This window comes from Pan troglodytes, chromosome 6, assembly GCF_028858775.2.
Source record: "Pan troglodytes isolate AG18354 chromosome 6, NHGRI_mPanTro3-v2.0_pri, whole genome shotgun sequence".
Taxonomy (NCBI): Eukaryota; Metazoa; Chordata; class Mammalia; order Primates; family Hominidae; genus Pan; species Pan troglodytes.
In genome coordinates this window covers 161,915,122-161,939,393 of record NC_072404.2, presented here as the reverse complement: position 1 = coordinate 161,939,393, position 24,272 = coordinate 161,915,122, and the positions used below count along the sequence as shown (strand labels likewise).

Sequence of the window (24,272 nt, the reverse complement as noted above, 5' to 3'; positions counted from 1 at the left end):
TTTATGAGAGAGAAATATATTAAAATTTATATTACTTCAACATCTTTATGCAGAATTTTTGATAACTTATAGTAACTCAACAACTCTCTCATGTCCATAGCCTGATGAATATCAGGTTATAAAAATGAGCTAATTTATACTAATATTACATTAAAACTGCATTTTTGTTATGTTCCTCTACCTTTGCTTGTGTATCACTCTTTCACCAAGTCTTTTTACTGACTGAGACCTCTTCATACATCTGTGAATACCTTATATATTATTCTGTATACACTAGGCTAGCTTTTTCCTATCTATTTTCTTCTCTTTTTTGGTCTTTCTAAATCTGATATGCCTTTCTTTTCTGATACAATATTTTTTCTTCCTCTCTTTATTTTCTTCTTCTTGTTCTTCTTTTGGGTTTCCTCCTGCTTTCTTTTTTCATCTTTGTTTCCTTCCTTCCTTCCTTTCTTCCTTCCTCTCTCCCTCCCTCCCTTTCTCCTTCCCTCCCTTCTTCCCTTTCTTACTTCCTCCTATATTCATTCCCTTTTATGTTTTTATTTATAGAATTGGTTGATTCTAGATTGTTTTATGATTTCACATTTCTTATTTTCCTTTAGCTTTATTAAGGTGCAGTCACAAAAAATTTATATATTTATAGTATACAACATGGTGTTTTGACATATGTGTTGTGAAATAATTAACTCAAGATAATTAACATATCCATCACAACACAGTTATTTTTCATAAATGGTGAGACCACTTCAAAGCTGTTACTTTAGCGATTTTCAAGCATGCAACGTATTATTCACTATAGTCACCATGCTGCACAATAGATATCCAAAACTTATTCATCTTGTCTAACTAAAACTTTGTACCTTTTAACAGATATCTCCATTTTTTCTCCCTCTCCACCGAAGCCCCTGTCAACCACCACCATTCCTGTTTTACTGAATTAAACATCATGGTCTCTGTTTGTTGATTCATATTTATCTGAGATAATATTGTTTCTTTCCTTTTTAAGTTGCCATTCGCTGATGTTTGTACCAGTGTTCCTTTGAAGCAAAAGAGTTTTTTGCCTCTGTCCTTAATTATGTTCTTTTACTCTCAGTGAATTGCTAGAAAATTTGAAACTGCCAGTTACTAACAAATACCATGATTTAAGGTCAACAACTCACATTGTAGTTGCACACATCTAACTATTTTTTACACAGATTTTATAATAGAGCTACATTCTGGGTACCGGAGGAAAAATTACAAGGGGCATTTGCATTTTCAATAGGAACTAACTTTTTACATTAATATACAGTAAATACAAAGTGCTTTTTTTAATACACCGTACGCATTTTGGGAGTCAATTCTTTTTTACATCTTTCTAAATGATTTTCTGATTAATAGGAATTTTAACTCTAAACGTTTATGCCATTTTGACTTTATTATCCCAGGCAACTTCAAAATGTCTTCCTTTTTGACGTACTATCTCTAACTTCCAGCCTAAGTTTTCCTATGTTATTCCAATGTGGAGATTACATGAGAGGTTAATGGCATCTATGGATCTTTTAATAGAAGTGGCAGGAGTGATTTCTGGTGTCTGCCAACATCTGTTGTGTGATTATATATATATATGGCTATAAATATAACATGTTCTTATTTAACATGTTTATTGATAAAAGAATCAAAATTTGGCTTACCTCCTCTCTTGTTTATCTTGGCATAGCCGGGAGAATAGCTACCAGAGATGGAGGAGGAGCTGCTGAAAGCCACATGGGGGAGTCCAGAGACAAGTGGCTCATCACATTTTTCTGAAAACAAAAGACAGAGAGGGAGAGAGACACTCAACAACGATTTCGAAATAACGATTGGTATGTGTTGGTTAAAAAATCATTGAATCTGATATGTCTTTTACATATCTTTGAAACAATATTTGGCAAAGGAATTTAGGCAATTCTGTTATCCTAAGTATAACATAACACAGGAGCAGTTTATATAACCCTGATATTCAAACAGAAAACCATAGCAAAGCGCATTACTCCGAAGGACTTCACCTCAGTCTTGCTATCTGAGAATCATGAGTAAAATTGAGCTTGTTCCTGTAATCGGCTTTGGTATCTGGCATCTCCTGGAAATCTTCAGGTATTTATACATTATAGGAACAGAGAACTAGAATTACCAACGTTGGAGGAGGAAAGACAAACAGGACTCCTACCAAAGCCAAAAGACCAAGAAATGGGGAGTTGCTAACCAACACGTATAAAATTTCAGTTATGTGAGATGACTAAGTTCTGGAGATCTGGTGTGAAATATTATACCTCTAGATGATATTGCACACTTATCAAGGCAGATCTCATGTTACATGTTCTCACTAGAATAGAAAAAAGAGGCTGGGAGTGGTGACTCATGCCTGTAATCCCAGCACTTTGGGAGGCCAAGGCGGGTGGATCACCTGAGGTCGGGAGTTCAAGACCAGCCTGACCAACAGGAGAAACCCCATCTCTACAAAAAATGCTAAATTAACCGGTCATGGTGGTGCATGCCTGTAATCCCAGGTACTCGGGAGGCTGAGGCAGGAGAATTGCTTGAACCTGGGAGGCGGAGGTTGCGGTGAGCCAAGATCGCGCTACTGCACTCCAGCCTGGGCAACAACAGCAAAACTCCGTCTCAAAAATCAAAGAAAGAAAGAACTAGACATCAGCAAGTAAAGACAGAATAACCATCAACTTGAAAATTATTACTGACAGAAAAATTAATCAGTTCCCATCGTGCTCAACCAATCAACTGCACTGAAACCAGGCAATACCTCAATTATATTTGTAACACTTTCTGCACTTGGCTTTTATAATGTCATTAAGATTTTTTTTCTCTTTTTTCTCATTAGCTGCTTGTTCTCTGATTCCTTTGATGGATCTTTCTCATTTTGCCAACGCCTAAGTTGGCAAAAGTTCTAATGTTAACGTGGCCAGGACTGTTCTGAGTCTACCGTCCCTCTCTGGGTCTCTGGGAGATGGCATGGAGGGCTAAGTCTTCTGATACTGGGATGTTCCAAATCCTACTGCCTCGCTTCAACTCCATAGCTACAGATAGGGCACATACAGCTTCCAGAGATCACTGTTACAAAAGACTGTGTGGTCTCCCTGCTTCCCCTCTCACTCTGCTATAGTTTTGCCGGCAGCAGCTGAAGAAACACTTTTCAAACTGTAAGTGAACCTGTGGCTGCTGTACTCAAAATGTTCTCTGGCTCCTGCTCTCAACTTGGCCTACTGTTCAAAGTACCCCTGCCCAACCCCTGCTACCCCGCCACCCAGTGGCCTATGATGGCCACAACACTAGTCTTCTCTCTTTCCCCATGTTCTTGTCTATTCCTGTCTAGCCACCATGGCCCCTTTCCTCTTCTTTTTTCTTTGTTATTTTTATTTGAGACCGAGTGTCACTCTGTCGCCCAGGCTGGAGTGCAGTGGCGCCAGCTCGGCTCACTGCAACCTCTGCCTCCCAGGTTCAAGCGATTCACCTGCCTCAGCCTCCTGAGTAGCTGGGATTACAGGCGTGTGCCACCAAGTACAGCTATTTTTTTTTTTTTTTTTTTGTATTTTCAGTAGAGACGGGGTTTCACCATGTTAGCCAGGATGGTCTAGATCTCCTGACCTCGTGATCTGCTCGCCTCGGCCTCCCAAAGTGCTGGGATTAAAGGTGTGAGCCACCGCGCCCGGCCCCTCCTCTTCCTTTAAAAACAATCCTACCCCTGCTGTAAGCCTTTGCAATTACTACTCCAAGTATCCTCTCTTGTCACAGGTCTCTGCTCAATGTCACCTTTGCCACTGAGGACAGGGTTTGCTAGTTCACCCAGCATTTTGTTGCCATCAGTCTCTGTATCCACATCCTGCTTGATTTTCTGTCATAACACATATATGTTATGTTGTTACTCATTTAATTGTTTTGTTGTCTTTCTCTCCCACTAGATAGAAAGCTCCATCTGAAATGAAGTTTTAGTTGGCCTAATGCTTACTCTCTAGTGATCTGAACAATGGTACTTGGCACGTACTCTAAAAACATTTGTAGGATAAATGAATGAATGTACTAAACCCAGTGAACCTCAAAGAGTCTGGAAGCAAGATCTCATATTATAACATGCCACAACACTTAATTTTTAGAGTAGTGGTCTTAAATTCCCCACAAATGTTTATGCTCAGAACTCTGTTTAATAAAACAGAAAATGTTTCTCTATATATTCAAAAATGTTTCTCTCTCAAATTTATAAGCAAAAAAAATTTTAGCAACAGAAAGAATAAACTAATTTTCTTGTAAATTCACTTAAGTGAAGTCCCCAGTGGTACTGGAGAAATGAATTATTATTTACTATCCCACCACTCAATTGTATACAAATTGGAAATTAAAATGAACAAATCCATCTTCACATAATATTTGTAAAATTGCTTATTTTTCTTAGTTATACTGCAAGCGCCTCTGTGAAATATGGCATGTGTGTATAAATAAGTTCCCCAGAAAGTTAAATGTAAAAGAATGAAAAGAACATAAAATTTGTCTTAAAAGTATCAATTCACAAAGCTATCATCTAAAGTAATGGGTTTCATATTAATCGAAAACATCTACTTCTGTTTAGCTGTGAGCACAAACATACATCCTTGATTTTCCTACTTTCTGATACATTGGATTATAACTTTTTATAATTTTTGAGATAAGTGTTACCTTTAATTGGAGTAAACATTCCTTCTAATGTTCCCGTTATATTAGAAATGTGCTAACATTCACTCATGTTCACTTCATTCATTTAAATATGCATCAACTGCCAAGCACTGAAGTGCAGCTGAAGGTGAAATTAACAATGCCCTGCCCTTGTAGAGCTTATGTTTTTGTGGGAAGAAACATGCCAACGAAAAAATGTAAATTTATAGTATGCTATGGTAACTAATACTAAGAAGGAACATTAAATATGAAACAGTGGGCAGGAAGTTTGGGGGTGAGGTGGAGAGGAAGAGAATTGCTATTTTATGCTGCCTTCTCAAGGAAAGCTTTGACAAAATGATCAGGTAGCATTTGAGTAGAAATATGAAGAAAATGAGGAAGAAAGCCACGTTATAAATCTGCAGGATCATGCTAGGAGAAATTTTTCTAGTCCATACCTGCTCAGTCAGACTAGCTCATACTTGATAATAATGCATGACACATTTTCTAAGAGTGAATATCCAATGCATAGATATGGTTGCGTTGAATGTAATTAAACTAAGTTGATAACTGATTAAATGATCCAATAGCTAATTTAAATTTAGAATTTATATGTAGCATTTATAAAACCATAATATAGTTTAGAGTTATTACATTAAACAAATTGGCTTCTGTAACTAATTGATCATCTGAGTACCAAATTTTACATTTTTTACTAATTTAAAAAATCAAAAAATCAATTTTTAAAAATTTAAAAATTAAAGTAATAATTTGAAAAAATTATATAATTATTCAGAATAATAATAATTAGAATTAAATTGAGATTAGTAAAGATCAGGGCCAATAAGCAATTTTTTTTAAAGGTGAATGCAAAATTATTATCAGAATGTAAAGCACCAGTAATCTCACATTCTTCCAAATTAAAACATAATCTATAATCATATTATAAGCTAAAAAATGCAACAATTACTATATTTTTTCCTGGAGGACATTAATCACGAATATTTATTGAGATCTTACACTGCATTTTGCTGTTTTCACTACTTCAGGCAGATTATATGTATATGTGTGTGTGTGTGTGTGTGTGCGTATACACACATATATATAATTCCATTTCGCTACATTCCATTTGTATATATGCACACACATACATACATACAAAGATATGGCGTATTCCTCCATAAGTGGCAGTAATAAATGAATCCACAAAAAGTAATTAAACATGAAGCAACAAAAGACTAATGAAAAATGGTTTAAAATTCAATGCTAAATAGAATAAAATCAAATACTAAAAGTCACAAATAAGTTAGAAATGTAGGGTTGTTGTTAGTTGAGTTGCTCATTAGACCTGGCTCCACCATAAACGTGTGACCTTGAATATGTCAATGAACCCCTTTCCTACAGGTGATACACAAGTAATATGAGGAAGTTTAAGTTTCTCTCAAGCTCTGAAAACCCCAAAATAGTGTTAACCACCAAGAGTTAGAAAACTATGGCCTGCAGGCCCAACCCAGCCCACGGATTGCTTTTGTAAGTAAAGTTTTATTGGAGCACAGTTACACATCACGCATTTATGTATTGTCTCTGATGGCTTTCACACAGCAGTAGAATATGGCAATGGATATCATACGGCCCACGAAACTAAACTATTTACTATCTGAGCTTTTACAGAGTGAGTTTCCAAACCTCTTATCCGGTATAACAAATATGAAGGAACTTAGGAATCAGAATGATTAATGATTAGAGTGTCAGATGCCATATAATTAATGAATAGAATCTGAAGAAATTAGAGACTACAGATAGGTAGAAAGGAAATTTTAGAAAGAGGGAACACCTCAAGCAACATGAAAGAGCCCACAATGAATTTGAAATTTCCCAGAGATGGTTGTAGCAGCACTCCATGCAGGCACATATTGCCGTACTGACTATTACAATATACTATCCATTTTTATTTCCAACTGTAATAATGGTTATCACTCATTATGCATTCTAAAAAGTCTGCTTTTTTGTTGTGCTAAAACATGTATCTCAATCTCCTGCAGATATTAAATACTAGGAAATCAGGCAAATCCCTGGAGAAAGTTAGAATTTTTATATAATAGTAAAGGAGGGAAGGAGCGAAAGAAAAAGAGAACTAACATTTGAAATAATCCAGTGTTGTGTTTTCCCATACTACTGGGATGTCTTCCAAAACTACAGCCATACACAGCAATGGCAAATATTTGGTCTCCAGCATACTTCCCTTCCAGGGAATCTTGGATGAAAACTAGAAAAGCAGATGGGCCTTGAGTTTTATTTTCACACAATTTCAGTCAATCATGAAGGCAGACTAGCTATATGAATCCTGTACTAACTCAAGCTGGAGCAGAGGAAATTACTGGCAAATAGACATGAAATAGCTGTTGCCCTTTACCTAAAAGATACGGCTGAGAGGTTTGGCTATTGGCAAGGGATACTGGCAGGAGTTTACCAGATTAAAGGACTTCAGAATACACGTAACTGACACAAAAGTATGGTTTTCAAATGCATCTCTGCTGAAATATAATGTCTGAAAAATTTTCACAAAACAATATATGTTTAAACTATAACACTTCAAATAGATGTTTTATATGACCCATTTGGTAACATAAGCCTAATGGAGGAAAACAACTAAAAACAACAAATGACTCAAGAATGAGAGAGTGCTAGCTGAACAGAAATTCTAGCAATAACATCCTCACTTTTATATTAGGAAAAATTCCATGGCAAAAGGCACATTCTGAGTTGAACACATCACTCTGTGGTCTTATGTGTACATTCAACTTCTACCTTTTGAAGTTCGAGCTACTCTACCTATACCTGCACATTTACCCTGCATCACGTGTTATGACTATTCCTTTCCATCATCAGTAGCACAGCAGTTCCTCCAAGAGGTCTTTTATCTACCCCCTGATGTCCATTTCAGGGTCACTAGAGTTAATGCAATAACTACTGACGGTCAGAAATGTGGGAGGGCACACAACATCGGGACACTCAGGAGCAGAAGGCAAGGTGCAGTCCTGGAGCACTGAGATGGGACACCAGACCCTGAAATGGACATCGGGGGAAGACAAAGGACCTCTTGAGGAACTGCTGTGCTGCTTGGGAAGCCATAGAAGAGCTTGTCGTTCAGCTTGTAATTCAAGATAGTTTTAGTCATAAGGAACAAGGCAGGATGGGAAGCAGAAGGCAAGTTTGTTGGGAGGTTTGGCCAGAGCTTCTTAAATTACTCCTGATGTCTGCAAGCCAAATTTTGTCTAAATTTAATTTATATTTTACATTTTCTAATTTTCACATATCACATTTTTCTTTAATAATATGTGGAAAGTACAGGAAACAGAATACGATACTCTTTTCCAATTTTTATAATAATTTTTAGACATAGTTGAGGGTCAAGTTTTTTTAACTTAACTTTGTATAATTAATATTTTGGTGAAAGGCGTGACTTTCAGAGGTAGCAGCATGCTCCTTAGAGTCAAAACACTTAGAATTTATTCCTAGCAACATAAATTTGGGCAACGTGTTTAATCCTGTCTTACCCACAGTTTCCTTAGTTTTTCCATTATTTCAAAAGTCCTTTTCCTGTTTTGACCTAGTCGTTCTAGATTTTTAAATCATAACAACATAAAATAAATGGTTAAACATTCAGAGTTATAGAAGTATGCTATAAAAATGTATGCTCCTTCTTAGGGCAAAGAACTCATTGACTACTACTCAATCTAGCTTATATATCTTCACTTATACCGTATTTTCCTCCCCTTTTTATGGTTCATACATTGCTTTTGTGTATCTCTTGCTCCAGCTTCCCTGGACTACTCTTTGCTATTGAAAATAAGATACATCTTTCTCTTGCTCCTGTAGAATTTCATACAATACAGTTAAAGAAAGAACCCTAATAATCCATAGAAGTCATTGCTATTATTACTCTTCATAGTACATATACACAGATGCAACATTTAACATAACAGATATTTAGATATGCATGCAAATAAACAAACAAAAACATTTACAATCTGGTCTTTAACACACCTTTTCACTTACTGATCTAGCATAGAAATTCCCATACAAATATAGCCTCATTTTATGTATTTCATTTTATATTAGAGATCTTTTATTATTTATATTAGGCTCTGCGTGGCAGAAGTAACTAACTTTGCACAGAAAATACTAGAGTGCTAGGTCATTGCTGAAACAGATCATATAATCGCATTGAGAATTAATTATTTTCTCATAGAGTCTACAAGTAAGTTCACAAAAGAATTTATCAAACAGAAGGACCATGAAGAGAAGTACAATTAGTTTGTCATCAAATGCTAATTTAGGAAAAAGCTAAAGATAATGGAATTGGAATGAAATCAACTGATTGGACATAACTTATCTGACACACAGCGAAAATTGCTAAGTGAATACAATAAATTCATCTGCCTTCCTTTTTTCTTTTTACTATATCTCTCTTGTTTCCTACTAGATGGAGGTGACCTAATTTACTCTTTTATTTCATTTTCCATTTAATGAGACAAAGCCCAGTGTGCTACCATAGGCATTATGGGGGTGAGCCCGAATGAGGCAGCCTTCCCACCTCTCATCTCAATCCTTCCAATTTGGACCTTGATGAATATACAGATGGCAGAGATCATTAAACCACAATCAATGAATCAATTGATAGTAATAGCAATCATTTATTGAACACTTACGTGATAGGCAAGTAAATATTTTGAGTGGGTCATCTCATTGAGTTATCACAGTAACCCATTGAGATGGGTAGTATTACCATTTTATAGATGAGGAGGCTTCAGATCTCACAGCTAAAGGATATTAAAGTCAGGACAAAGGCCAAATTGTACCTGATTCTAAGGCCTGTGCTTTTGAAGTCTAGTTTTCTGGGACAAATGGTTTCTATAGTGACTTCAGGTAAAATCATATATGTTGCACTGGGCTACACAGACCTAATAATATTGAAATTGTCAAATTGTTCTCACCACCTCTCATTTTGATTCTAAGAATTTACATGAAATGTTACCCTATATAATAATATTGCAGCAATTTCAATATTTTGTGTGCCAAATCAGACCCACATCTTTTAACTGAAAGAGGTTTCTGCAGTTTTAAATAGATGTTCTCAGAGAAACCCATATATAATCAGCAATTTAAGGGATATGCCTACATTGAATAGCTTCGGCAAAATACATCAACTTTATTTCATTTATTCATTCAATAAATATTTATTGGGCACTTATTTCCTGCTTCAATCTTTATCTCCTTACAATCCATTTTCTTCACAGTTGCCAGATGGATTTTTTAAAACTGGGCATCAGATTTTGCCATGCCCTGAAGACTTCCTGATGGCTTCCCCTCTTATTTAGTATAAAATCCAAGCTCCACTGGGCCCAAGATAGTCTGGCCCTGAAGATAACTCTGGCGCTATTTTACTTCACTCCTTCTCTGGGTCACTAAGCTCTAGATTCACTCTCCTCTCTCTTTCATACACACCAAGCACACCCTTGCTCAAAGGCCTTTCCATCCTCTCTGCTGTCCAGCTAAAATTCTCTCTACCAGGTTTAAAAGAACTGGTTCCTTTCCACTCTGATTCTGACGCAAATACTACCTTCACTTTTTCTCACCAGTTCATCTAAATTAACCAACTCAATTTCTGTCTTCATTGAGACATTGCTTGCTATTCTATCACACTGTCTCGTTTTGTTTCACAGCACTCACCACAATCTGAAATTATCTGGTTTGTTTTTAATTTGTTTATTACTTTTCTTGTTGAATGGACTGTAAATACCATGAGAGGAAGGCAGGTGCCTGACTTGTCCACTCTGTATTCCCAGAGCCTCAAAATCTGTCATGCAGCATAGCACAACCTTGCAGAGAGCTGTTGAACGAATGAATTACTGACAATGATAAGAAATAAATCCATCTAAAAGCAAGCAAGGCAAAGTGCTTCCTAGTTTTGACTATTGAGATGTATTCACTTCATCTGTTTAGCTTCTAAGATGTATTTTTGTATTTTCCATTTTAAAATCTGCATTGCAAAAGAGAAATGGCTTCATCCCATGATCTTACACATAGATCTACTTCACTGTATCCCACATGAGAAATATCATCTCTGATCTTCAACAACTTAAAATGACTTGTAATATGGAACCCCTGAATTATATAGAGGGTTTGTCTAACTCATCAGTACAGTACATGACTTTAGGACTTTTTAAATATCTTGGCTCCAGCAAATGAGTTTTTTGAGACTTGAAACTATTGACTATTGTCAGTTAGCTCTTTTACATCTACTTTTAGTCTTAAAAAGAACATAAGACTTTGGTGTTCCTAATATAATATTTTCATTCTGTATCATTGAAAATCTATTATGATCAATATTGGTTTATATGTTGATTTCTCTGCCAATAATCCTCTTCTGAGGAAGGGAACTTCTTTTCATTCCCAATATGCAGAATGTAGGGCACACCATAGGAACTCTTCATATATTTTGAAAAATATTGAACACAATCAATGCAATTTTAATAGCTTATGGCAATGAATAAATTCAATATTTTTAATCTTAAAAATTAGTTCAGATTTCTTTTCTATTTTGATTTGTCTAATAGCTATGTTTAAAAATAATAATGAAATAAAAGTAGTATAGCTAGAAAATCGGTCATGTTTGGAGAAATCTTGGTTGTAAATCAAATAAAAAATTGTCTGGTCTGCATGTATCAAGGGCAAATTACTTCGAGAAGTAGTTCAAATTTTGCTGGACATTTAACAGCTGTAGCATATTTCCGACAGATGGTATAACAGATGAATCAGTTTCAAATTATCTACTGAACTGTAATATACTAGAAATAAAATAGATTTGTGAGGCTTTTTTTTTAAATTAAGCTTTTGTCTCCTCGAAGTTGATCTTCTAATTTAAAAGAAAAAAAAAAACTCTACAACACAAAATAATAAAAAACAATTTTTACCCTTGCTGTAATCTGGAAAACAAATTGAAGTTTTAATTTCATAACTTCATGCAACAAAAGGAAATAGTATTCAAAAATTGAATCACCACCCAGGAGCTAGGCAGAGGTTTTAATCTCTAACACAGTGGTGACAGTAGACTTTTCTTTTTTTAACTCAAATTCTACAGTCTCATAAGAAGGTCGAGCTACCTAGAACTTTTAATAAACCAAAATCTGAAGACTGTCAAGGTCAATTGCAATATGACTAAATGAACTTGAGTACTCTTAAAGCTTTGATTGACAATCTTCCTAAGGGCAGGGCTCATTTGAATTGTAATTTATTGGTCCACTAGTAAATGTTGCAATTTTTGACTCTCTGGTTTCTTTAACTGGTTAACTGAAAGTTAGTATTTAGCAATAAGCAATGTACTTACTGACAACCAAGTCTATTTCCTAGACTACTTAACCCACTTAGCTTTAAATAACTAAGTGCTGTAGGTAAGCATTTTCCCAGTGTACTTGGCTTAAGTAACTTCAGATTAGGCCATGCAATCAAGAGGCACAGAGTGAACAATGGAGTGCTATAGAGCCAGTAAGGGTGAAGCTGTAGAAAAAATCCTTAATCAATTGACAAATGTTTATGGCATGATAGGCTAAAAAAGTAGTCTATAAAACAGTATTTATAATATGATCTTCATTTTATGAAATAGATATTTGTAGGTAAAGAAATGACTGAAAGAATATGTAAACCAAAATGTCAATCATGGTACTGTATTGATTGCTAGATAATTGTTGACTTTCATTTTCTTCTATTTTCTACAGCTTGGAAATGTTCTTCAATTAACATATATTGATTTTATAACGTTTGAAAAATAGTATTAACTACCCAGTGACGCTGAGTGCAAAGTTAATATGCATTTCCTTCAATGACGATTTATAGAGTGCCTACAGTTGGGGGACAACAGTGAACAACCTAGAGTTTCATATTATAGTAAATAATAAAAAAAATACACAGTATTTCAGATGGTGTTAATTATAGGGAAAATAGGGCATGACAGGAAGATGAGGAGTATGGGTGAATGGATAAGTATCCTTGAAATTAGAGGTTTCAGAAGGCCTTATTGATAAGGTATCATTTTTAGCAGAACTTAATGGAAAAGAGAGAACAAGCCATAGGGTTATCTGATATCTGTGGAGTAGTAATTCTAGCACAACAAACCCCAGTCAAAAGGCTCAGGAGCAGGAACAAGGTGGGTATGTTCAAGGGTCCTAGGAGGCCAGTGAGGATGGAGCAGAAGCATGAGGTAAACAGGAAGGAAAGTGGCCAGAGAGACTGCAGAAGACTGGGATGGAAGCCAACTTTGCTGGGCTTTGTAGGGGATTGATATGGTTTAGCAGTGTCCCAACCCAAATCGCATCTGAATTGTAGCTCCCATAATTCCCACATGTTGTGGGCTTTGTAGGGGATTGATATGGTTTAGCAGTGTCCCCACCCAAATCGCATCTGAATTGTAGCTCCCATAATTCCCACATGTCATGGGAGGGACCCAGTTGGAGGTAATTAAATCATGGGGGCAGGTCTTTCCTGTGCTGTTCTTATGATAGTAAATAAGTCTCATGAAATCTGCAGGTTTTATAAAGGGGAGTTCCCCTGTACATGCTACCTTGCCTGCCACCATGTAAGACATGACTTTGCTCCTCCTCTGCCTTCCACCATGATTATGAGGCCTCCCCAGCCACGTGGAACTGTGAGCCCATTAAATCTTTTTGCTTTATGAGTTACCCGGGCACAGGCATGTCTCTGTTAGCAGTGTGAGAACAGACTACTACAGGGATTCTTTTTTTGTTTGTTTTTTGTTTTCCCTAGATGGAGTCTTGTTCTGTCACTCAGGCTGGAGTGCACTGGCATGATCTCAGCTCACTGCAACCTCTGCTTCCTGGGTTCAAGCAATTCTCCTGCCTCAGCCTCCCAAGTAGCTGGGATTACAGTCATGTGCCACCACGTCCGGCTAATTTTTGTATTCTTAGTAGAGACAGGGTTTCATCATGTTGGCCAGGCTGGTCTCGAACTCTTGACTTCGTCATCCTCCCGCCTCGGCCTCCCAAAGTGCTGGGATTACAGGTGTGAGCCACCACACTTGGCCAGGGATTCTTAGGAACTGGGCTTCAGTAACATTCAAAGAATGGAAGCCCACAACAAGACAAAATGTGATATTTTGCCAAGTATGTTGTAATGAAAGTAGACGTTTAATGTAAACTGTGTTATTTTCTATCTAGACATGATTCTATTAAAATTTCTATATAAGGGCTCTCACAACAGGTTTTAATTCTAAGTAATCCAAATCAACTTTTTGTCTCTAATGAACAAGGAAAATAAGTTGGAGAACATTTAGTCCCCTGGGTATAAATTTATCTTTAAAAATGTAAGGATCTATATTAAAATAATATTCATTTATTTTAATTTCTGTTAATCTGGCATTAATTAACTATATCTTTCTTAAATATATTTAGATTTTGAGTCGCATACTATCCTTTGAAAAATATTCCCCTTTGTCTCCCAGTAATCTGAATTCATTTCTCCTCATGTCTTCAATAACACAGAGGACCTACTATTGAATAGAGTAAAGAAGTTGTATCCCCTTCTAGAAGGCTTGTCTTCTAGACAAAAATAAATTACCCAGTTAGCTATAAGCAATGGGATAATCGCAATTGAAAGGAGTGAACAAACGGAGGAGGCAAGGTAAGTTCTGCCTGAAGGGGTAAGGACAGTTTTAATATTTAAGAAAAAAGATGGTATGATAAGAACAATTTCACTACATATAAAATGACAGAGAAGAGCACTCCAAGCAACAGAGTCAATATCACAATAAAGTGTAAATATGGGGATGTATAGCATCTTCAAGAAAGAATGAGACAAAAACAAACAAACTTAAAAACAACAACAACAGAACAAACACACTTGTTCTCGCTGCCTAAAGTGCTCTTCTTCACATTTTCTCTTGGATAAATGATCATGTCCTACATCAAATCTCAGGAGGCAAGTGCTTCCCTGAGTTCACCATCACTTACACTAAATTTAGTCTGTTTCCCTCTCTTTTCAGGGAACACACTTTCCTACTTTCCTTCCTTCCTTCCTTCCAGCAATTATGACAATTAGTAATTCTGCATTCATCTGTGTATTAACTTGTTTAATATCTGACTCTACTATGAGTTATTAACTCTATTAGGGTGGACCTAAGGGTTGTGTTGTTTGCTTCTGTATTCTTGGCATATGGGACAGTGACCAGTGTCAGAATGAATGCACAGTGGATGTATGGAAGGTGGCGATCATTGAATCTACAGAACAGATGAACAAAAAGGAATGCCAAGGGCAAACTGAATAATCTTATTCATTTGACCCTGTTTGGCATACTCTCATTTTTCTATCAACAAATCTGTATTGGATACCTATTATGTTTGAATCTAGGTATCTCTGATTCAAGACTTCACAGGTTAGTAAATGTCATGCAGTAAATGTGAATTATATTCTGTAGGCCTTGAGAAACCACTGAAACGGCTCCTTCATTGAGGGTAGTTATATGATATGGTTATATCTATATTTTAGAAGAAACAAAACATTGATATCTGGGTGGTACAGCCATTATTGGAGGAATGTTCTAGAAACTTGGACACTATTATACACCAGTATAAATTAGAAGTCTCCAGGTGTGGTGGCTCACACCTGTAATCACAGCACTTTGGGAGGACAAGTCAGGCAGATAGCTTGAGCTCAGGAGTTTGAGACCAGCCTGGGCATCATGGTGAAAACCCATCTCTACAAAAAATACAGAAATTAGCCAGGCGTGATGGTGTGTGCCTGTAGTGCCAGCTACTTAGGAGGCTAAGGTGGGAAGATGGCTTGAACCCAGGAGGCAGAGGTTGTAATGAGTCGAGATTATGCCACTGCATTCCAGCTTGGGCAACAGAGCCAGACCCTGTCTCAAAAAAAAAAAAAAAAAAAAAAAAAAAAAGGTAAATTGGAGTTGATACAGAGGTAAATGGAGGCAGTGGCAGTGGAATGACAAGAGAAGAAAGTGGTGAAAGATATTTTAGAAGGTGACTGAATTTGTTTTTCAACCAGATGTGAGAAGTAATAGGAAGAAGAATGACAAAAATTACTGATTTCTTATGTGGGTGACTGAATAGTGTGTGTAGTCATTCACTGAGCAATGGCCATAAAATATGGATTTGGGCTCATTTACCTTATTTATTAAAATAGGAGGTTTGACTCATTTAAGAACATATGCCAAGATTATATCTTCACATCTAATTGAACTCATGTTGTTGACTAAAATTACCAGTCATAGATTCTGTAACTCATTGGTGAAAGCAATAAAGTTTGCTTAACTAGAAAACAGAAAGCAAGGGCTACAGCACTTGTAAAAGCTCCCTAAGATGTTTAAGATACTCACTGGCCTTCTTTCAGGCAAAACTACTGAAGGTTTATTTTTATATATTAAATTACTAAACGTCCTTTCTCTTACTGTGATACTTTGCTGTTGAATAAGATTTTTCTAGCAAATATGGCTTTATTAATTGGTGTTATGGTAACTGCAAACCTTTTACCATAAGGGGTAACCTGGAAAAGAAAGATAGCTATGCACTAATGCCCATCCATTTATAACTTCTGAGGGACCTTGCTCTCACACCCCACCCCACCACCCCCCCCCCCTTTTTTTTTTTTTTTGGCAGTCTCACTGTGTTGCCAGGATGGAGTGCTGTGGCGTGATCTCGGCTCCTCTGACTCCCAGGTTCAAGCTATTCTCCTGCCTCAGCCTCCTGAGTAGCTGGGATTACAGGCATGCGCCACCACACCTACCTAATTTTTTTTGTATTTTTAGTAGAGATGGGGTTTCACCATGTTGGCCAGGATGGTCTTGATCTCTGACCTGGTGATCTGCCCATCTCGGCCTCCCAAAGTGTTGGGATTACAGGTGTGAGCCACCGTGCCCGGCCTCACCATTTAAAAAAATATATAATCTGTTCATCCTCCCCTTTCTAATGTCTCTGTCTTTAAGCACACACATATCCTTTATTTTAAGAAGAAATACTTTTTAGATCACTGCTGACACTTCCTTTCAGTGTCAAGTCCAAGAGTTCTGTATTTCACCAGTAAAGAAATGCTCTGGGCATCTGGGGGTAATCTAAACGTAAAAATATGTTGCATTGATTTCTAGGATATATTATATTCCAAAGAAAGTTGCTTGCCTTGACATATAGTATCGATAATGTTTAATTTCTAAATAAAATTGTTTTCAGACGGATTTTATGGAAAATAAAAAACGTTACCAATCCAAAAGAAAACAAAAAGTAAGTCATTTCAACACATATATGTGGGTGTGCACTCATTTTAGATGGAACTGAAGGAAGAAAATTGATTGGATCATTTTTGCCATCATCCCCAGTGATGAGTAGCAAATTGATAGTGCTTCTCAGTAGGAGGTTTTTGAAATAAGCAAGTTGAAGCTTAACTCTGGTCTTAAAAAGGCAAGGAGAGGAGAGATTCAAGTCCTGAAAGTTCTAATCAGGAAAGAAGAATCAGAAAGTCAGGTGTAGGCGGTGATATGATTTCGCTGTGTCCCCACCCAAATCTCATTTTGAATTTTAACTCTCACAATTTCCACTTGTTGTGGAGGGACCCTGTGGAAAGTAGTTGAATCATGGGGTGGGTCTTTCCCACATTATTCTTTTGATCATGAATAACTATCACAAGATCTGATGGTTTTATAAAGGAGAGTTTCCCTGCACAAGCTCTCTTTTCTTGCCTGCCACCATGTGAGATGTGCCTTTCACCTTCTGCCATGATTGCAAAGCCTCCCCAGCCACGTGGAACTGAGTCCATTAAAGTTCTTACTTCTGTAAATTGCCCAGTCTCTGGTATGACTTTATCAGCAGCATGAAAATCACCAATACAGCGGCAAACAGAGACCAGAACTCAGGAGATCAAAGCCTCACCCAGACAGTTGAGCACCACACCTGGGATAACCTCTTCCATGTTTTATGTTCACACAGCCAGGAGTGCACGAGAAGAGAAGCACTACAATCTAGAGATTTTCACAGTTTAAAGGAGATCTTACATCTTTTGTGGGCAGGAAAAAAGGAAAACAGAAACAAGCAAAGGTACAGAAATGAAACTAATCAGAGGCTACAAAAAGTCAGTTTGATTAGTACGCCAGGTGGGTTTTGGGAAGTGTTAAGAAAAAGTGATTGAAAGTGTGCTGATCCCTGAAAGCTAAGCAGAGAATTTGCGATCTCATCTAGAAAGGAATTGGGAACAATTAAAGATTTCTGAATGGAGATATTACAGAATGGAAGTGCAAGCAATGTCATTACAAAAAATAAACACTGTTTGGTTTTGAAGCTTTCTCAGAGTGGAGATTCCCAGAGAATGAATTCCAGATGGGAAAACAAAATGCATCGTGAGAAAACAATGTAATCAGAAGTAAATAGGAAATGGAGAAGGCCCAATCCACTGAATTCTGTATTGCTAAAGTTCATATAGCTACCAAGAGATGAGAAAAGTTGCTGTTTTTACATTTTGAAATAAGAAATAGAGCCATAGCAGTGAAAAATAAATGAGATATGTATATTCATGACCATAATAATGAAGAGATGGCTGCAATCTCATGGAAACCACTCTACTATTTTCCCAACACCTATATTTTTACTGAAGCCAGCCTCTGAACCTGAATTTAGAAAACTTAAGTTCTAATTTCCATTTAGTTGTCAACTCTCTTGATCAAGTGACATATTCATGTGGAATCTCAGTTTCTCCATTTGTAAAGCAGGAGAAATGAACATCATCCTTGGGGTCTCTTTTATAGCTGACATTTCTGGATTCTATAATGTCATGAAATGTTTGTGAGAGAACAGAATTTTAAAAGTGAGCTTATTCCTTACTATCAAAAAAGTGCTTACTTAATTATCACTTGCTTATGTAAAGAAATTAAACTTATTTAAGGAACATTATAAAACAAACCCCTAAATGCTGATATGGATTCATAGCAGAACAATGAAAAATAATTCTTTTTGCTCCTTTACCTTTTTCTAGGTTTGAAGCAGTTACTGTGATGTAGATAAATCATCAAAGTAATAGATAATGACACTGCATTCCTTTGTCAAAAAAGCCTAGGACACGCTGCCAACTCTGCTCATTTGAACATACCTGGATTTCAAGAAATTGTCACCCATTTACTGCTACCTTCATAACACAAGTGGATCACTTTCTGCTTATGTCATCGCATTTGTTCTTTTTCATGAAAAATTGATATTCAAAGCTATCTAAATCACTGACTCAAAATGTTCATATCAAGAAACTTTTAAAAATGATGCATCCTTAAGGGAATTTGGCATCATGATTACTTTATTTGATCACATTTTACAATTCTGAGTTATTGAACTGTGGGGTGGATTAGAAATAACCATGAGGCAGTGCCCTGTGACCTGTATTTAGGAAGCAGTTCTGAAAAATTACATATATACGTGTTATAACACAAATGTTTAGTACTATTTAAAATATGTCTGTATTCATTTTAATAATGTTTCTTATTCTGTGTAGACCTATAATTTCAAATGTGCTAAGAACAGGAAAGGATGGAAGATCAAGATTTTAGAAAGAACTGATATTTAGAATTAGGGGACCTACATTTGCATTTTGGTCTACTTCTCATTCATATTCATTCTTGGGTACATTTATTAACATCTTGGAACCTCAGTTTTCGATTTGGTGAAACAATAACTCAATCAAAGTTAATAAAGTCTTACTACCTATAGGAAGCCCGTGTGTATATATTGAATTTGGGAAGTGTGTGACTGGTGCCGATAATAAACATCTTTTGCTTAATGAGACTTGAGAGTCTAGAAAAGATATGAAAAGATACCTACCATACACTATCAAGTGCTATACTAGAGATGTCAATGCCACAAGAAAGTGATATGGGTACTTATAGTAGTACAACTAATTTTGCCCAGAAGATAATGTTATCAAGCATACCACTATGCTAATGGAGAGTTCACTGAAATGATATAAAATTCTTTTTAAATTGGAAAGTCGTAGGCCAGTATTAGTTGCTTTTATTAACATAGCTTAATAAACAAATTAGAGTTAACCACTTGATTTTTTTTCATGTTTTTATCATAAATTCATCTTAGTTAAAACAAGAGACACTATAAGGTATGTGCAAAAATACAATTTTGTAGGTAGTCAAAATTACTTATTTTTTGCAGGCATTCATGTAAACCAATGGAGTAGATCAAAACATTATTTTTTCCTATTTTTGTTTATATTTTCATAGAAAATCAATTTAGATTCTAGAATATCATATTATTTAACTCAAAAAGAGTGCATGTCAACTAATGAAGCCTAGAAAATTCCTTCAGTCAGTCGTCCACTTTCTTCTCATATTCATAAACTTATTTAAAATCCTTACAAAGTATATTCTATTTTAGAAAATAGACAACGATATGGCAAATAAACATATGTTATTGAAGCAAGGCAGTCACTGTAGACCCCACAGGACAAGAGTTTCTTCTCCAGTAACTGCAGGAACATCTATAGTACAGTGTCCTATAAATAGCACTGTATCATTTGAATGTGTCAATAAATCAGTTTACAAATTCATTCTGCACACTGTTACATTTTCTTGATGCACTTTCTGACTCTGTGTTGCAAGCTAACCTAGAGAGGTTTGAATTATTTATTTGCTATTAGTTCATCACTTGACATTTCACATTTCTTATTATTCAGAACATAAGAATATGCACACTGATACATTTTTCTAAGTTCCACTTATTGGGTAGTGTTATTTGAAACATAATATGAAAATGCACTTGACAAGTTATCCTGGAGGTGACACAGCAGTTTGCAAAGAGAAGTATAAACATCATTTATTCATGGCAGAGCAATGTTCCCTTTTTGATTTGAGTTTTCTAATATCTTCAAATGCCACTGTATACCAATAACAATTTATTTTTCAGTGGCACAATTGGTGATGTGGAAAATATTTTTCTTGGATTTAAAAGAGCACATATATTCACACATATGCTTTTGAGTCCATCCCTGTTCAGAATATAATTTCCTATAGGTTGCAGACATTCTCTACTGTGTCTGACTCATCTCCGAGTTTTTATGCCCAGCAAAGTATCTGACAACACCAATGCTAGATATATATTTTTGAATGAATAAACATGTGTCTTTTAGGATTGGAGCTTATAGGTTTACAGGCACAAATTCCAATTACATCCTCAACTAGTATATACCCTACAAATTCTAAAATCAATCCCATTGCAGGAGAGCATCACCCTAAAATACCACCAAAGACTGTATTCTGGGGCTTACTCTTATAAATTGGGCTAATAATCCATATACAATGGAGGCAAAAATGTCTTTAAAAAATGTGAAGCAGGTTTTCTCCTGGACTTCAAGCAAATTTAATGTGAGCAGCCGTATTTTCTTTTATTAAGAATAATCCTGGCCGGGCGCGGTGGCTCACGCCTGTAATCCCAGCACTTTGGGAGGCCAAGGCGGGCGGATCACGAGGTCAGGAGATCGAGACCATCCTGGCTAATACGGTGAAACCCCGTCTCTACTAAAAATACAAAAAATTAGCCGGGCGTGGTAGCGGGCGCCTGTAGTCCCAGCTACTCGGGAGGCTGAGGCAGGAGAATGGCGTGAACCCGGGAGGCGGAGCTTGCAGTGAGCCGAGATCGCGCCACTGCACTCCAGCCTGGGCGACAGAGCGAGACTCCGTCTCAAAAAAAAAAAAAAAAAAAAAAAAAAAAAGAATAATCCTTTACTTTGAGATGATTAGACTAAATGCTAAGGAAGAAACAGGAAAATAGTTTTGAGAATACGGTGTGTGGTTTCCAGAAAATTGCACTTCTTAGAAACAGATCACCTAAAAAGTATTTATTTCCATCCAAAACTACAGGGAAAGAATAAATAGCCTCTCTTTCCTAACCCCTGTCAACACCTGCTACATTTTTTACCCAAGAATTCTGAAAAAACTGTAGAGATACCATTCGACTCTACGGCACAGCAATGGAACTATCACACGGAGAGGTCACAGTCAAGGTCAGTATTATTATTGCAGCCAGATTCAGTTAAAAAAAAGAGAGAGAGAGACTCTAACAACCTACATGACTTAATTTTATTTCTCATTGGATAAAAGCTGAAATAGGGTGTGTGCAGGTTCAATGGTAGTCAGCTGACACATGTTTTTGTTCTATTTCCAGGGATAACAAAAATTACAATGAAAAATGAATCAAAATATACTTAACGGACATGATTTTTTCTCCTTGGAGGGGAAAATGTTCTACCTTATGTTGCTTCTTTTATTGTTTATAGCAGGCTTAACTATACATGCTACATATCAATTTATCTCAGAGTTTCAACCATTTTCTTTACAAGTTTGACTCCTACTAGAATTAAAATGTCTCTGGAAGAAATAGCATTTGAGTATACCTTCTGAGAATGAAGAGTCTGAATGCAACTTTCATGGGTGGTTGCCTTAAGGGAATCAAAAGAGAATATTAAGATATGAGGAATTAAACTTCAGGGGGAATAAAACTTGTGTCTTATTGAAAGCAGGAAACCCAATGTTGCTATACCACTAGCTTGCCTTAGGCCAGATCTGCCTGCTAAGAATGTATCTACATGTCCACAAAAGCATAAAAAATAGATGTAGAAATAGCTGGGATTTTCCTAACATAATACCTATAAATTATGGTTAAGCTTCTATTTTCTTATAGGTTGAATCTTCATATAGTAAGATTTCAAATATTCAAGTCTGCATGGAATTTTACCCTATGTTACCACCAGCACAACCTCTCAGTATTATAGAGAATTCTGAAAGTAACACCATATGGCAAACAGATAGCTGAGAAAAATACAAGAGAACTGGTAAATAAATGTTCTAAAAGATGGAAACCTCTGATGATAAACACAGGGGAAAATGGTTTGAATACCAAGACAATGTTTTCCAGGATAATTTAAAAATAAATCTATTTTTACTTATATAACTTCTAAGGAATTTGTATTGCTTTGGTAATGTACATGACATAAAATTCAACATGATTTTATCTAACTTGCATACAATTGAGTATAGAATATTGAAAGTCAAATCATTCCAATATTTCTGTATAACAATTCTTTTCTTATTGACTCACATGTTAATATCATCTAAACTTTCATACACAGTTGGTTAAATTCTATAATGCAACATAAACAGGTCATCATGGAAAACACAGAAGCAAGTTCAGATATTGACCATTCTTACATTTTTTTTAAATTACATGGAATTTACAAAAACATAAAAGATCAATAATATGTTTCTTAAATAAAGGTAGCATGGATAATGTGTAAGGAAACCTCACCTGGTCTATTTTTTTTCCTGAGTTGTTATTTGACTGAAAAAAATAAATCAGTATTTGCAATGAAAACTTTACACAATAAATACAATTAGAAATTTTCATGTATTTATTAAAGTTTAAATAATCTTAGATTGCATAACAATGCCCTAAATATTTTAGTAAATGACAGTAGAATTTATTTAGATTTAACTGACCAAGATGAAATCACAGGATGAAGCTTTGGTCAGAAAATCCTGCACAACTTGAATCCATAAAAGTCAGGCTCTATGAACTCTGCCTCAACCCTTGGCTCTAAAGAAACAAGTCCAGTGAGATTCACTCTGCATTTACTCTGTAATTATTATTAAGGTTCAACCTTTAACATCTAGATTTACTTGAGATTTATGGATCACTTAAACCAATTTTTGGCTAATTGGGAATTTGGTGCTGGAATAACTGGCTAGCCATATGCTGAAAACTGAAACTGGACCCCTTCCTTACACCTCATACAAAAATTAACTCAAGATGGATTAAAGACTTTCATGTAAAACCCCAAACCATGAAAACTCTGGAAGAAAACCTAGACATTACCATTCAGGACATAGGCATGGGCAAAGACTTTATGTCTGTAACACCAAAAGCAATGGCAACAAAAGCCAAAATTGATAAATCGGATCTAATTAAACTAAAGAGCTTCTGCACAGCAAAAGAAACTAGCATCAGAGTGAATCAGCAACCTATAGAATGGGAGAAAATTTTTGCAATCTACCCATCTGACAAAGGTCTAATATCCAGAATCTACAGGAAACTTAAACAAATTAAAAAACAACCCCGTCAAGTGGGCAAAGGATATGAACAGAGACTTCTCAAAATAAGACATTTATGCGGCCAACCAACATAGGAAAAAAAGCTTATCATCGCTGATCATTAGAGAAATGCAAATCAAAACCACAATGAGATGCCATCTCATGCCAGTCAGAATGGCGATTATTAAAAAGTCAGGAAACAATAGATGCTGGCAAGGCTGTGGAAAAATAGGAATGCTTTTACACCGTTGGTGGGAGTGTAAATTAGTTCAATCATTGTGGAAGACAGTGTGGCAATTCCTCAAGGATCTAGAATCAGAAATACCATTTGACCCAGCAATCCCATTACTGGGTACGTACCCAAAGGATGATAAATCATTCTACCATAAAGACACATGCACATGTATGTTTATTGCAGCATTGTTTACAATAACAAAGACTTGGAACCAACAGAAATGCCCATCAA

The 24,272-nt window shown here is 36.1% G+C and overlaps 1 protein-coding gene across 1 annotated transcript in view; it reads right to left on the bottom strand.

The window, feature by feature from the left end:
• The window catches only part of CNTNAP2 (contactin associated protein 2), a 2,300,337-nt gene that overhangs the window by 1,634,601 nt on the left and 641,464 nt on the right, over window positions 1–24,272 (bottom strand). Inside the window, exon 2 of the mRNA XM_063815738.1 lies at window positions 1,671–1,781. Coding sequence (XP_063671808.1) covers window positions 1,671–1,781 — 111 coding nt within the window. The remainder of the gene's footprint in view (window positions 1–1,670; window positions 1,782–24,272) is intronic.